This window comes from Sorex araneus, chromosome X (assembly GCF_027595985.1).
Source record: "Sorex araneus isolate mSorAra2 chromosome X, mSorAra2.pri, whole genome shotgun sequence".
Classification (NCBI taxonomy): Eukaryota; Metazoa; Chordata; class Mammalia; order Eulipotyphla; family Soricidae; genus Sorex; species Sorex araneus.
This window is the reverse complement of record NC_073313.1, coordinates 37,168,860-37,186,199: the sequence shown is the minus strand read 5'-3', so window position 1 is coordinate 37,186,199 and position 17,340 is coordinate 37,168,860. Positions and strand designations below refer to the sequence as shown.

Sequence of the window (17,340 nt, the reverse complement as noted above, 5' to 3'; positions counted from 1 at the left end):
GGAAGTGATCATCGATGTAAAGAGAGGAGTTCGGCAGGGTAATAATATTTCACTGAAACTCTTCAGTGACACCCTCGAGAACGTCATGCGATGACTGGAATGGGAAGGAATGGGAGTGAACATAGACAGTCCGCAACTACACCACCTCCGCTTCGCTGAAGACATCGTTCTCATAAAACCAAACATTAACCAAGTGGCACAAATGCTGGCCGACTTCGACCTCGAGTGTGGAAAGGTCGGACTGCAGCTGAATCTTACGAAAACAATGTTCATGAAAAACGAACTAGTCCCTGATGTCCCATTTGCTCTCAACAGAACTAACATCTCCGAATGCAGCAGCTATGTGTACCTGGGTCAAGAACTCAACATGAGGAACGAGTTGGCACCAGAACTTCGCAGAAGGAAGAGAGCAGCATGGAACACCTTCAAGAGAGTCGAAGAAGTGGTTAAGAGGACAAAGAACCTCCGGCTCCGGGCATATATTTTTGACTCCACCATTCTTCCTGCACTAACATACGCCTCAGAGACCCGGGCCCTATGAAAACAGGATGAGAACGCTATTCGGGTCTCCCAAAGAGGAATGGAAAGAGCTATGTTTTAAGTATCACGTTTCACCCAAGTGAGTGAAGGAATATGGAGTTCTGACCTCTGTCAATGATCAAGAATCAGAGACGCTGTCTCCTTTGCCAAGGCATCAAAATTCAGATGGGCTGGACATGTAATGCGATTCAGAGATGACCGCTGGACTAGAGCAGTTACCAACTGGATTCCACGGGCCCTCAAAAGACCACATGGCTGCCCAACAATGAGATGGTCAGACTTCTTCCTCAAGGCCCTGAATGAATGGTTTGAGGCTCTTCCTGTTCCTGAAGCAAGCAGATATCATTGGGCTACACTAGCACGCAACAGGGATGAATGGAGAAGTTACTGGCGCCTGCTCGAGCAAATTGAAGATCAACGTGATGACAAGTGACAAGTGACAAAGTAACAATCAATATAAGCCCCTTCAACCTCTTTTTTTTCTATGTGTATGTGGGGGATCAAGGGTATGAACAGCAGGCAGGGCTCCTACGCCAGTACTGGTTCTGTGCTAAGAGATTCTTGGCAGTGCTCGGAAACCACAAATGGTGCAGGAAAGTGCCTTCACGTAAGCATTATCTCCCAGGATATGCTTTTACCTCCAATTACACAGCTGATCCGTTATCTCTATGGAGAAGTGTCAATGAAAAAATACAAGAAACCCAGAAGGCAACAATTGTGTAAATGCAATTAAGTACATATGATCTGTGAGAAAGCTGCATAGTGACAGCATTTGGAAGAAAAGTGAGGTGTGAGACACACCCTATTCATCTGAAAGGTTAGAAAAGACACAGAAACTCAGTACAATTTACTTACAACAGATTTAAACTGGAGAAGTTCACCCTTGAGGGCAAAAGTCAAGGTACTTCCTCCCTCTGCATGCTTAGTTTTTGAAACCAACAGCAACAATGCTTCAGCAGGATGGAGGAAGCGGCTGGTGAATTCCACATTAACATCAACTTGGCCTCTGTTTAGTCAGATATTAAAAGGGAAACTATTTTAGTCAAAAAAGAAAACTAGCAAACATCTACTTGGTACAAATCACTTTCTCAGTGCCTACAGTCTGCAATACACTCACTTCTCCAGTATCATTAATTTCAATTTGTTTTAAGGACATTTTCTTGGCCATGATGAAAGGTTCATGGAATTGAGTTTAGCTGACAACAAAGAACGCCTGACCTTGAGATCTTTTTCTGGATTTATAGGTTCAAATTCTGTGTAAAGAGACCTATGAGCTAGAGTTTTCACAGATATTTTATAGTTAATCCTTAGGTAAAGTCTTTTTTTCATCAATTCATTCGATACATAGATAAAAATTTATAATGTTCCAGGTAGTGTTTAGGATAGAGGGATAATTTGAAAAATAACAACAATCTCCTTCCCCTCCCCAGCCCCCTGCCCCAATGGGACTCTGAGATGACGCCCACACACGGCCACCGTCTACTTAAGCTCCCACACGGCCATGATCCAGAGACAGACAAACAAATCTTGGACCCGAGCAACTTGCTGCAGTGATCTCTCCAGACCCTAAACATTAAAATTTTAGAATTCCTAGAGCATGCGGCAGCTCTCACAGCCACACATTATATTGTATCCATAGCAAGCAATACAAAACACATTGTCTAGCATTGCATTTTCGGCAGGTATGAGTGGTGGTGGGACTGGGCTCAAATATCGAAGGTAACCAAAGTAATGAAAGAGAGTATTGTGCAAATCGTCTGCCACACAGGCAGGGGTAGGTGTGGAATGGGGGAGGGGGGCTTTGGTGGTGGAAAACTGGTGAAGGGATGGGTATTTGATGATTGTATGATTGAAGCTCAAACATGGAAGCTCTGTTACTGTACATCACGGTGAGTCAATAAAAAGGGGGAAAAAAAGAAAAACAACAACAAAATATTAATACTGACTTCCTGGATCTTACATTCAATAAGACATGAGCAATGTTAATTATATTGTCACAAAATAAATGTGAAATTACAAATAACGTTTGGCAAAATTTATAGGATTTCATAATAGATTACATATCTATGACAGGTTATGAACAAGATATCCAAGAATGACCATAATCGAAATAACATGCAATTTACTAGAGTAACTGATGAACCTATACTTAAATCTAACAAAACACATTTTAAAATGCAGTATCCCTTTGTGAACTCAATGGCTGGTATTAGGTAATGATGATCTGAAACTGTCTTGAATGTATTCATTTTTCAAATTTGTAGTCATGCTGAAACACATAAATGACCAGGATTCCTTCTCAAATGTGCCAAGACAGTTCAGAATCAAATGGGTGGTCCAGTTCAGGTGAATGTATTCAGGCTCCAGACATGTTTATCATAATTAAAGGCTTCATCTTAATTTTATCACTTTTTATTGTCATACTGTTCTACTTGTCTCCCTCTCATTAAAAATTCCTTGATAATTACATGTATCTTGGAAATTATTTCAATTTGGCTTTAGAAAAGATGGAAAATAAATGTATAACATATCAATGTCAGTTCCCATATGGTTCAATAAGAATAATGAAAGGGGGAAAACCAGAATGTTTTTCATAAACTTTCATGTTTATGACAGTCACTCTATGTTATAGCTAAGTATAGTTATGAATTTAGATGCAGAAATAAATGTTTATTCATATTTTGGTATAGTTATTTAATCTTTTCTGTGTAAATTATATCTCTGGGATTCTAAATCTGTAACAGGCAGTCATTATTTAAAATGATTTAGATTATAAGACCAAATGTGGTTAGTACACACAATTTTATAATATCTGATCATTAAAAAGTCAGATATTTTATGTAAAGAGGTGTTTTCTGAGTCCTATTTATAAACATCAGACTATTAAATTGTTTAATCTAGGTAAAGAAATACTTATAGAACCAGTTAATTGGGATAAAACCAGACAGTATTAGGATAGTACAAAATATAGGATCAAACAAAACTATAGAACCAGACAGTATTAGGATCAAACAAAATAAAAGGCATCCAGAGACCTACCACATATAAAAGTTACCAAATTATATCCTCATTGTGCATTTAAGTATATGGACTCTTCTAAATTGAAAATATTTGTGAGTAGTGGAGAGATATAATAGTTCTGAGTTGTGTGTTTTGAGTTATGTTTGTGCATAATAGTTGATAGTAGAATCCATATATATATAAGTGCATATGTATATGTGTGTATACACACACACACACACACACACACACACCTGGCAAGCTCCCCGTGGCTTATTTGAAATGCCCAAAACAGTAACAATAACAGGTCTCATTCCTCTGACCCTGAAAGAGCCTCCAATCATTGGGAAAGACGCGTAAGGTGAGGCTGCTGAAATCTCAGGGCTGGGACGAATGGAGACATTACTGGTGCCCGCTTGAGTGAATCGATAAATAACGGGATGACAGTGATACAGTGACAGTGATATGTATATGTATATGTATATGTATATGTATATGCGTGTATATTTTGTTTGACTTGTTTTGGAGCCACACCTGGTAATGGCCAGGGCTTTCTCTTGGCTCTGCGCTCAGGAATCACTCTTGGTTGTGCTCAGAGATCATATAAGTTTCTGGGAATCAAACCAGGGTCAGCCACATGCCAGGTCAGTGCCTTAACTCCTGAATTATCTCTCCACCCCATGATGATATGTTTTTATCTACGAATAAACAGTACTTAAAAATTAGAGGAAAGGAAACAAATATTTTAAGTGTTTGACCTATATAATTACCTCTATTGCTGACAATGTTATGTGTATTTTCCCCCATTTTGAACTAGAGCAGCGGTACACAGGGGGCCATGCTGTGCCAGGGGTAGAACCCAGGGATCCTGCATGCAAAGCATGTGCTCTAACCCTCTGAGTTATCTCCCCAACATCTGATAAGTATTCTGATACTCATTCAACAAATTAAAAAAAATGGAGTTGGACCATTGGTTATCAATATCCAAGCCCAGTATTCAATTGTTAAATGATAGAGGGGTTCTTAACCACAATGGTATATACAACCAAGGACCATCACTTCTCTAAGAGAAGTCTCCTTATCATCAAAATAAAGGATATTTAAAAAAATGAGCTAGTTAGAGGAATCCACAAATGAATATCTACATTCAAGTAAATAAAGAAACAGACCTGCCTGGAAGACTCCTGCAAAGGCCATTTACAGAGATGGCTGCTGACTTGCAGTATAAAATGGGATTCAGACAACCCTATTCTTTCAAAGACTATTGTAGAATTCCGTGCAACTGGGCATAAATGCTTTAACCTAAAGTGAAATCTCAAGCAGCAAAGCTATACATATGCAGAATCACTAGATACTTTTCTACTGCCATATAGTTACTCATGAATGAACACATCTATGTGCATGTAAAAGGTTCAGAAGCAAATGAACTACAAAACTGTGTTTGTTAGGCGGTTTTAGGGATCAAACCAGGGTTGGACACATGCAATCACCTTAGTCCTATACTCAGATTTTCTGGCAAAGATTTATAAGTGGAATAAAATAAGGCAGAATATATGAGTATTTTCCTCTGGAATCATCATCCTATTTGGAGGGGGGAGGGAAACTAAATGATGCCGTGACCATGTCCAAATGAGTTTGTCTTATCAGTTATGTTCTCTAATAGATATGTGAAAAGTACAACTTAGTAAATGGGCGGACTACTTTTTACAAGGGCTTTATTCTGGAAATTGATTTATAAAACATAAACTGGTGATTGGAGAATTATTTTCATTATATTAAATTTAATCTCAGCACAGTTCCAAACTATCTGCCTTACAAATTATATACAATTTAGCCATGAGCAGTAACTGAAGGAAATGAACATCGGCTGATAAATGACACAAGGCAAGTATACTACTGCAATAAAGTTTCCTAGGTTTTTTAAATTAAAAATGGACCCCCATTCCAGGGAGCTAGAGTGATAGCGGAGAAGGCAGGGAACTTAACTTATATTTGGCCAACCCAGATCCAATCCTCAGCATCCCACATGGTCTGCCAAGCACTGCCAGGAGTGATTCCTGAGTGCAGAGCCAGAAATAACCTCTGAGGATTGCTGAGTGTGGCCCCCCAAAAAAACCCTCAAAAAGGAACCACATTTCCAATTATTCTGTGTGTGATGTACTAGAAATAATAAATAATAAATCTGACAAGTAACTTGTGAACATGTAGTTAAAATAAAGACAAAGCAAAATGACTTTAGTATCCATAACCTTGTCACTTAGTACTGAGGAAAAATAACTGACTGTAAAGGCGATGACTAAAATTCAAGTCTAGCTAAGTAATGGACTCATTAGTGGCATCAAATTTGTCAAGCCCTATGCAACTGATACAGCTATTCACATACAAAAGTATTATGCAAAAAAAGAGCATTTGTCATCACAAACACCTGCTGGCCTTTGAACCAAATTTGTTGATTTGGGAAGTAATACATTATGCTCATATTTATTAGCTCAGAGTTATATATGAAAAAATCTCAGCTCCTTTTTGCATTTTTATTGTGGTGAGGCCACAGCCATTGGTTGTAGGAGCCATGCAATGCTGAGAATTAACTCTGTGCCATGTAATCCCGGGGCCTTACATATGCCAATTATGTAGCACCTTTGACCCATCAAGACTATCCTCTGGGGATCTAATTTCATGTTTTAGAGTAGGATAGTAGAAAAAATATCAAACAAGTAATCTAGGAGCAGAATCAGAAAAAATGAGGACTTTAAGAAAATCAACCCAATTTAGAGCATTTAGTGATTTTCTATTCATTCATTTATCTATCCTCTTATCCATTTAATCATATATTTATTTATTCATCCTATCTATCTAATCATTCAGCCATTAACTATGAAGGTACGGGGAAAATGGCACTGGAGGATTTCTTTAGGATAACATTACCTATTTCATTCTTAATATTTCTATAGCTTTGAAATTCTCTACAATGAACAATACAGTGCTTTTATAATTAGAATTAAGTACATCTATATATAATGCATATAGTATATATGATATATGTGTATGTCCATATATGATATATATGCATTGAAAAATAAGGTTAACATGTACTAGTTACGAGTTCCTATAGGAAATAGAAATATTAACACATAAACAACTTATAGTTTAATCTCTATGGCCAACATACATGCAAAATAAACACAACTAAATAAATATATAAAAAATATTCCTTTTATGTTGCTAGAATTATTTTAATAAAATTGATGAGAAATCTCAGAAAATATGAATAATTTATGTATGAGTAATAAATCTTTCTTTTTATCTGTCTATATCTATGAGTTAAATACAAACCCTGATTACACTTTATAATTAAATCTCTGTATTTATTATATTAAAGGGAAAATATTTAAACACTCACCTTGGAGCGACTACGAAAGTGTCCCCTTTTTGAGTAAGGCTGAAGTCAGCAGCATCTCTTCCCACGATCATAGCAGTATAGACTAACTGACTCATGCTTGGATTTTTTATTAGAATCTTTGTTTAATAAGAAAGTATAAACAAGATGAATAATTTTTAAGTATGCAAAGTAACATTTCATATTTTTCTGAGTCATTTTAATAAAAATATTCCTAATGTGAACAAACTGGCAGAAATAACACTCTAAGGATAACATACATTTATATAATATAGAGAATATATAACATACATACAGAGACATGTATATATACACATATGCATATATACATGCACATATGTACATATATATTCTGAATTCAAAAGTTAAAAACATAGATTTTACTTTTTTTTTTCGGATTTGCGGGATCACTCTTGGCAGTATTAAAGACTTCTGGCTCTGCTCAGGGAATACTCCAGGCAGTGCTCAGGTGACCAAATGTGGTACCTGGGATTGAACCTGGGTCAGCTGCCTATAAGGCAAACACCATACCCATTGTACTATCTCCACAGACTGGATTTTAGTTTTACTGCAAAAGGAAATCTCTGTAGAATATCCAAGAGAATTTATACAATCCAGTCTACTACAAGGGCTCCCTGGCTGTTTGGTATAGAAAATATTATAAAGCACTGTAGCACTGTCCCGTTGTTCATCGATTTGCTCGAGCGGTCACCAGTACGTCTCCATTGTGAGACTTGTTGTTACTGTTTTTGGCATATCAAATACACCACAGGTAGCTTGCCAAGCTCTGCCATACAGGCGGGATGCTCTCGGTAGTTTGCCGGGCTCTCGGAGAGGAATGGAGGAATCGAACCTGGGTCAGCCACCTGCAAGGCAGACTCTCTACCTGCTGTACTATTGCTCCAGTCCATTATAAAGCATGTTAATTTAATAGATTCTGACTAAAAATGATGGTGACCTTGACTAGAAGCAGGTGTAGGTTAGGATTCCCCAAGCAGTTTTTTTTCTAAAATGTCAGAGGAGATGTTTTACTAATCAGAGCCACTTGGTACGGTATGCGGAGCTAAGTTCGATAGAAACACAGTGGACCATTACTTCCCTCTTTAGGCACCATAACGTACAAAGATGTTGTGAGCATTCAATGTTCCAACTCCAACCCCAACACTAGTTTTAGTGTCTCTCCAGCAATGTGCCAAGTTTCCCTCTCTCCTCCCACCATGTAACCATAGCAAATACAATGGAATACTATGTACCCCCATAAGAGAAAACAAAAAGATGAAACCATGCAGTTCACTGAACCACTGGCCCAGTTGGTCAAATATCACCAGGAATGGGCACAGAGCTTAGTTGGCCCCCCAAAAAATACCTATATTTGATTTTTCACCTCCCCTAAACTAATTTCTCAAATGAGTTAAGCATCATTTCACTGTAGTATTGATAACTTTTAATAGAAAATTGTCCATTTTACCCTTCAATAACTTTGGATTGGAAGGAACAAGATTTGCCAAGGTTAACTGTATCATATTGATACTTTCATTAACTTTGGACTAGGATAATCATATTTTATATGTCTCAAATTATATTCTACTTCTGTTTTGGCCTCCACATTATCCTGACCTGTCTAACTGCAGTGTCATGCAGCGAGCAGTTAAACAACACCATTTTCTTGGGAAGATAGGTAGGGAGTCTTTCATACATGTAGGCACAAAGCATGAGCATCATGATTGGATTGGGGTCACAGATGTCGGTGGCCTAGTTTCAGAGGAGAGAAACAAAGTTAGAGGACATACAAGTAAAATATAAAATATAAGAACATAGAGAAAACACAGTATATCAATTTTTCATCATGTTAAAACCCTTTCAATGCCGCAGATCAACTATGTCACTGAAGTGGACACTCAGAAAACAAGATATTGCTGTGAATCAGAAGAAATTGACCTAATTATTTCAACATGCATCAGATGCGTTCAAAATAGAAGTTATTTCTGTTAAGTCTCAGTAAGAAAACAGGGCTCATGGATGAGCCAAAATGCTTGTATTTGGGAATAGTAAATGTTTTCGATTCATAGTACAAAAATTCAAGAAGAAACTAAAACATTCTGTAAGAAAACCCCAGATTGGTGCGCATTCATAAAGAAAAAAGAAAAGTGAGGAAATAGAAGGTGAGAAAACGATCAGACGGGAGGGTCATAAGGTAAAATAACAAAAGAATGATGTGGCTCATAGGTGGGAGAAAAAGAAACATAGTAGGGGGATAACTAATGCCCACAGGCTACAGAATGAAAGAACAGGAGAACGGGTCTTCAGGAAGCAGCTTACCACTGGTAGGATAAGGCGGGGAAGAGAACACTACCAGAACGATGGAGGGAATGGTCACTCTGGAGGACGAGGGAGTGAGTGCTGAATGGTGGTGAAGTGTTACATATGGTGTTATGATGGCATGGCACTGGGGCCTGACATGATGCATAGGCACAGGTCACGGAACTGCCATGGCCCATATGAGCGCATGCACACCTGCCTGAGGGCACAAGTCACGTGACTGCCACAGCCCCGCCCATAGGCACATCCAATGACCACCCAGCACATATAGGCCACCTGTCGCATAGGCACACCTGCCTCAGACCACCTGCACCCCGTTCTGTGTCACCCTCCATAGTAGTGGCCATATAGTAAAACACACTGCCCAGATTTATTTTAAAAGTACTTGTCATAAAGGCAGGCTAGCGGGTGGGAGTGAAAATGGATCATTGGTGAAAGTAAATGGACACTGGTTAAGGGATTAGATCTCTGAATCCGTGAATTCCGCTTAACAATAGTAATACAAAATTATCCTGAAAAATTCATCTTTGTATATTATATAGTAGTATGAAACCACAGTGGGCTGGAGCGATAGCACAGCGGGTAGGGCATTTACCTTGCATACGGCCCACCCGGGTTCGATTCCCAGCATCCCATATGGTCCCCTGAGCACCACCAGGGGTAATTTCTGAGTGCAGAACCAGGAGTAACCCCTGTGCATTGCCAGGTTTGACTCAAAAAGCAAATAAAAAAATAAAAAATGCTGGAAAAAATACCTGGCAGAGTAAACTCAAATCCTACTATACTGTGTCACCACTGTGACTAAATCAATTGGTTTCTGTAAGTCTCAGTTTCCTTGTAAACAGCGAGGAGAGGGTAGATAATTCTGAGTTTTATGGTGGATTTAATTTTCTATGGCTTCAACATAGCCCAGCTTTCAAACTATATTCGAACCAGAACTAGCAATAACCACTGATATAGTGCAATCTTATAAAAACAGTACTGACTGCCTTCTCAATAGAAAAATTCTCATTTTTATTCATTAAGCATCCCAATTCCTGTGGCAGTACCTTTAGCTTATCAACCACTGGCTTAGCTGCAAGTATGGAATGCAAGTCTGATAAATATCTGTATCACTGTATCACTGTCATTCCGTTGCTCATCGATTTGCTTGAGCGGGCACCAGTAAGTCTCCATTGTGAGACTTGTTGTTACTGTTTTTGGCATATGGAATATACCACGGTAGCTTGCGAGGCTCTGCCATGCAGCCAAGATACTCTTGGTATCTTGCCAGGCTCTCCGAGAAGGGCAGAAGAATCGAACCCAGGTCAGCTGCATGCAAGGCAAACGTCCTACCTCTGTGCTGTCACTCCAATGATACTCGAAAGAAATATTCTGTGGGACCCATGGTAGAGGTTAACCATTATAGAAAAAGAGGCACAAGAACTACTAATCAATTAGCCCTGAGCATAGCTGTATGAAGGTGTTAATTGAGAATTTCAGTAGGAACTTTGTGATTAATAGTGTACATGCCTAAAACAAAACCAAAAGGCAGAGAATGGCTGAGCAAAAATGAATCTCAGATAGGTTTACTGGAAATGGAGTAAATATCTCTACAGTCTTCTATTGTTTTATTTCATCTTATGTAACATAATAAATTTCTTGACTTTTAAACCACTGTTACTCAAAAATTCTGTTTTGATGGCTAAACATACAGATGAAAATATAAAGATTTAGAAGAAAGTTTGTATAATCTATTCACCCTTAGTTCCCATCACTACTCAATGAATTACATGCAGCACAACCTCCATCAATATTCATTATAGTTTTTTATCAATATTTCTACATAAGGGAATAAAAATACACGCAATGCTAAGTCTAAACATTTTCTGCAGTACTCTTACTTTAAGTATAAAGCATATCATGAAAGGGAAGAATGTATGTAATAACTCTACATTACAGCCAGGAGACAGGACATGGCATTGACAAAGAAACTGGTACAATCGATCCAACAGTTGGAAACAAGAACATGCTAAAAAATATTCATTTTATTTTGGATTTCGAGCTACACGTGGCTCTGCTCAGGGCTTCTGGTTTTGTGCTCAAAATCACTTCTGGGAGGGTTCCAGGGAACATATGTGGTACCATATGAGATTAAATCCGCCTCAGCCGGGTGCAAAGCAAGCACCATATCCCCTGTACTATTTCCCAGGCCCCATAAAATGTACTTTTTATTATTGCTGCTGAGGACTTAATGTGAAAGGAGAGATAGGATTATAACTTAGAAGCACAAATATAAAATATGTATTACGATTTTTATCTCTACATAAATATTTAAAACCACAGTGAGAGCCCCAGGGATAGACTCCCGATAGAGTTACCATTTTGTAAGCCTGAGGCAATTAAAGCCCTGAGTTTGATCCCTGGCACTGCCCCGCATACACAAGGGTGATCCTAGCATTTCAGCTGTTTGTAATGCCTACCATAAAAATGGAGTGCTGCATATTGTGTATGATAACCAAGTAAGTGAGCACTGAAACCAAGTGTGTGTTGTGTAAGATGACTCCAAAACAGCCACACCTCAAAGGGAAAGATAGACCATGGAAGCCATATTTTATGGTTTATGAAAACTGGACATATTATTAACATGACTTTCTTATTATCTACAGTTGCATGTATTTAAAATTATCGAGGTTTCAGAAAGTCTCATTTCAATTTCGACCTTGCTGTTTCAAGAGCTGAAGAGAAAGTACAACTGGTTGGGCACATGCTTTGCATGGATGAGATCCAGTTTAATTCTTGGGTACACCTGGTCCCCCCCTTGTACTAAGAGCAAGGAGTAAGCTCTTGGGATGGCAGATTGTGCCCTCCCCGAAAGCCGTTTCAATTTGGATTAAAAATTTATGAAAAAAGGACTTATAAATTAACATTTTTGCAAAGAAGACATATAAAGGGCCACCAAGTACATGAATATTTGCTAAGTATAATTGATCACTGCACTGTAGCACTGTCATCCCATTGTTCATCGATTTGCTCAAGCGGGCACCAGTAACGTCTGTATTGTGAGACTTGTTGTTACTGTTTTTGGCATTTTGAACACACCATGGGGAGCTTGCCAGGCTCTTTGAGAGGGACGGAGGAATTGAACCCGGGTTGGCTGCATGCAAGGCAAATGCCTACCCGCTGTGTTATCTCTCCAGCCCTTAGAGAAACCAAAATCAAAATCACAAGATATTACTTCATGCCTCTTAGGTTGGCAGAATGTGAACAATAAAAAAGCTAAGTGACAGTGTTGGTTAAGTTGTGGAGAAATGCACTGTTGGTGAGAATGTGAATTGGTACGGTCATTTATGTATAAAAGTATGGGCGTTCCACCAAATAATCCAATTCTGCATATATATCCAAAGGAAATGAAATCAGTATTTCAAACTCATCTGCACTGTTTTCAACTGGGGCATTATTCACAGTAGCCAAAATATTGTAAACACCCTAATTTGTCAACAAATGAATGGATAAAGAAAACATGGTATATACTTCACACAGGAGTATTTAGTCATAGGAAATAAGGACTTGCTGAGGTTTGTGTGATAGTGCAGAACGGACAGACCTTGCCTGTATGCAGCTGACCTGTTCTATACCTGGCATGGGAGGGTCCACCAAATGCCACCAAGAGAAACTCCTGAGCACAGAATCAAGAGTAGTCCCCAAGCACCACAGGGTGTGGTCAAAACTTCTTCCCTCCCCAACCCAAACTAAGTCCAGCTACTTTAACAACATTAGTGCATCTGGAGGATATTATCCTAAGGGACACAAAAGTACGGTATGATTTTAGCATTATGTTAAATCTAAAAATAACATACACATAGAACCAGATTGTAGAATGGTGGTTGCTAGGGAAGGAAGATAAAAGAAATTTAGAGATGTTGATCAAAGGTTACAAACTCTCAGTTATAAAAATAATTAAATTCTGGGTATTATAATGTAAAGTGTGATTATTATAACAGTGGACTATAAAATTGAAATTTGTTAAGAGTACAGACTCATCATATACAAAAACATGATTGTGTTCATTGGGTTTTTGTATATCTATATTAAATTAGAATGCACACCTAAAAATCACATTGTAAAAATAAAATATAAAACCTTTTTCCTATAATACCTAATTCAGCTGGACAAGTAAAAACAGAAATTCTTAAAATATTTGTAACATGTGTGAAGAAAAGGAACCAACCTGTATATCCATTTCAAAGCCAATTTCATGCAGGACATTGACAATGATTAGGCAATTGTGCAAATACTGTTCAGGACTTTTTGGATGTGTATACATATTAACCAAATGAGAGTCAATCTAGAAAAGACACGAATTTCTTTTTAGAAATGGAATAAAAATTACTGTTTTTCAACATTTCTCTGTATTTCAGCACAGAATCATTTATAGATGAACATTTATAAGCAGCAAGTAGTTCAATCAATGTGCAAGAATAAACAAAGAAGGAATGCTAGACATTTAGATTCAAGTGTGACTTAAAACAGCCGAAAAAATCAGTTTGCAGAATACCTGCTTCCCATTTTAATTATAAGATTCTCAGATTCTTTCAGATAATATGAGCAGTGTGCATAAAAAACAATTCTCACCAAAAAAGGACAATAGGCTCCAAACTGTGTTCCTAAAACAAGGCCATCTGAAAGATCGGTGTCGAAATTTATTATCCATCTCTCACTGGGAGCAACACCTATTTAAAAAAAGAGCAGAGAGAATAGTTTCACTTTCCTAATGTCTCAACAGCATTTGAATAACAGCCAAAATACAACTTTGCCTTTACTTCAAAAATAAGGATTGTACTTTTGGAATTAAAAATGAAATTTAAACCTCAGAAGCTTATTGCCATCAAACTGTAAGATGCTTTTAAACAACTATGAGTTATCTCCCTTATTTTTATTTAAACAACTTGGAAGAACATACTATTATACAATAATGAAAAAAATCCAGCATTTCAAAATTACTCACCTAGCTGAATACCTTGGAGTTCAAATATTTCATCAATACGCATCAACATGGATTAGAAGGCATGGAGTTAATTATAATTCGAGTTTTAGTGCTACTTTCCCATTGGTTACAGAAATTCCCCTATCTTTGGATTAAGTTTGTGGGAGGATTAGAGATTTAAAAAGCAGAGTTCAGGCCAGAGAAACAGTATAGGGATTAAGGCGCATGTTTTGATTTCCTGTACCTCATGGTCCCATCTGCACCACTAGAAGTGACTCCTGAACACATATAGTATGGCCCAAATGCCCCCTAAAATAATCTAAATAAATGAATCAATAAAAACTAGAATTGATGTATAAAACATAAGATGAAGATGAAATAAAATGAATGATTGGTTAAAGAAGTTACTACTAGAACAAAAAACTTAAGTATTTTGATATCTAGTAAATATCTGAAAAACTGTCCTGTACTGACTGGAATTGGAGAGGGAGCTAAATATAAGAAATTAGTATTGTGTGAATGTGATGCTGACTTATTTTTCGTGTTTTTGTTTTTGAGGTGATGACACTTTTAACAACAAAGTGACATTGCCTTTAAAAATGGCTTTCAAAATGGCCTAGATTCATAAACTCTCAGATGATATAAACAAAGGGAAATATTGCAGTCCTTCACAAATCCCCTCAAATCCTTTGATCCGCATTTTCTCTGAAGAAATCATGACAGAATAATATGGATATTTATTTCCCAGACCAGGATCGATTCCTATCTGAAATTAAAAGGCTTTTTTTTATTGGATAATATATATATATATCTCAGATATAGTACTGAAACAATAGTTCTGGAACATTTTCATCTGAAATATTACAACTGGGAATGTTCATATAATACTTTTATAGTAGATAGTATATATCTGAAAAAATCAAGGGTCGTAAAAATTTTCAATACATAAAAAATCATATTCTGCATTATATTTCAAATTATTTTTCATACTAGCATCATCATCCCGTTGATTGTCGATTTTCTCGAGCAGTCTCAGTAATGTCTCAATTTGTCCTAGCCCTGAGATTTTAGAAGCCTCTCTTTACTCGTCCTTCCCAACAGTGCTGCATTTGAGGCTCTTTCTGGGTCAGGGGAATGAGATCCATCATTATTACTGGTTTTGGCATGTGAATACGACACTGGGAGTTTGGCACGTGAATACAACACTGGGAGTTTGCCAGGCTCTCCTATGCGGGCAGCTTGCCAGTTTCTCCGAGAGGGAGAACTAGGCTGTAAGATGTTGCGCAGCCACAGAGTGGCCGCGCTTCCGAGAGCTTGGTTTTATAGTTTCTGGATGTTGGCCATTGATGGGATTACATGGCACCGGAGGCAGTTTCTGGGTGTGACCGCCTAGCTACTGGAAAATGGGGGATCTGGGAAGAAGAGGCCCAGTCCCGATCTGAGCAGGCTTGAAGATCTCAGTCCCAGGTCTCACACCCCTGGGTTCCTCTGCCAATTCCTTCAGGCGTAAGGCTCATCCGAACGTGTGGAGAGGGGACTTGAGCATGGTTGTGGCTGGGTTCTGGAGGTCTTCGGCCGTGGGGGCTCTGCTCCGGGAGCGGAGGGAAACTCAACCCCCCCCCCAAGGGGCCCAGGTGAAAACAGCCAGGCATGGGGGTAAGAGACTCTTTCTCAGTCAGGACTTGTGTTTCCAATAAACAGCTCCTCCCCTTTATGGAAGTTGGAAGGTGGAAGCCGAATGTAATCTAAACGCAGCTTCTGTGACAATAATTTTTTTCTCAGCCTCTGGCGGAAACTTCAAAACTAGTTTTGTTTAGTTTATAGTTTCATACTATAAACTTCCAGAATTAAAAACTTGGCTCTTGTGCTAGAGGAAGAGTACAGTGAGTAAGGCACTTGCCTTTCATGTGGCCAACCTGGGTTCGATCCCCGGCATCCCATATGGTACCCTGAGCACAGCCAGGAATAAATTCTGAGTGCGGAGTCAGGAATAAGCCCTGAGCACAGCTTTGTGTGGTCCCCAAACCTCCCCCAAAAAAACAAAAACAAAACTTAAAAACCAACCTGGTGTTCAGGCTGGGGAGATAGTATAGGAGAAGCATAGTACTTGCCCTGCATGCAGCTGACTCAGGTTTGATACCAAATACTGCATGTGGTTCTCAGAGCCACCAGGGGTCACCCCTGAGCAAGCCCAACACCACTGATGTGGTACAACCCCCTTGTCCCCCCTCCGAAAATAAAACAAAAACAAGAAACCTGACTCACATTATATATGTCCAACTCATCTATTTAACCCCAGTACTTTCAGTACATCAAGTACTTTCAGAGCTGAAACACATACTTCTACAAGAAACGTATGTACAATTCTCATTTTTGTTCAATCATATGCAGTCATGAGATTACTTCAAAAGATAATGAAGTCAGTTTCTTATCCTCTGCATTTAATGTTAACATCAAACATTTGCAACAAAAGTAGAGTCACTGGTCATGGTTTAATTCAATCTTGTCTTCCATATCTTGGTTGATTAAAAAAATAGATGTACTAATGTTCCCTCTGTATGCTATTTATTTTTAAATTCCAAGGGATCCATTGTCATGTCTCGACCACACTTCCAAACTGAAAAGTTTCATTACTATACAAACTCCAATGTGCTATACCCTCACCCTTATCTTCTGGCTGCCCACCACCCACTCCCACTCCCCAACAGGGTGGCAGTTTTTCATCCCTATAATTTCGCTTTACCAAAATTGTTAAAAAAGAAATAGAATCATGTGGGGCTGGAGCGATAGTACAGTGGGTAGGGCGGCCAACCTGGATTCAATCCTTGGCATCCCAAGCACCACTAGAGGTAATTCCTGAGTGCAGAGCCAGGAGTAACCCCTGAGTATCACCAGGTGGACCCAAAGAGAAAAAAAACACTTCTTGGAACATTGTATCACACGATGTGCTACAGATTGTTTTGAATCACGGAGGAAAAGAAGTTTGTGCTGGTGGAGGATGCAGTGTTGGAATATTGTACGTATGAAAGCCCTATCATTAACAGCAATATAAATCATGATGCCTAAAATAAAAAATTAATTAATTAAATTAAAACTTAAAAAATAGAAACAGATGCCT

The 17,340-nt window shown here is 38.4% G+C and overlaps 1 protein-coding gene across 1 annotated transcript in view; it reads right to left on the bottom strand.

Moving 5' to 3' along the window:
- Positions 1–17,340, bottom strand: part of CFAP47 (cilia and flagella associated protein 47) — a 489,064-nt gene that overhangs the window by 252,542 nt on the left and 219,182 nt on the right. Inside the window, exons 35-39 of the mRNA XM_055121064.1 lie at positions 13,871–13,968; positions 13,467–13,583; positions 8,555–8,689; positions 6,941–7,056; positions 1,396–1,546 (exon numbers count right to left, since the gene is read on the bottom strand). Of these exons, the coding sequence (XP_054977039.1) occupies positions 1,396–1,546; positions 6,941–7,056; positions 8,555–8,689; positions 13,467–13,583; positions 13,871–13,968 (617 nt within the window). The remainder of the gene's footprint in view (positions 1–1,395; positions 1,547–6,940; positions 7,057–8,554; positions 8,690–13,466; positions 13,584–13,870; positions 13,969–17,340) is intronic.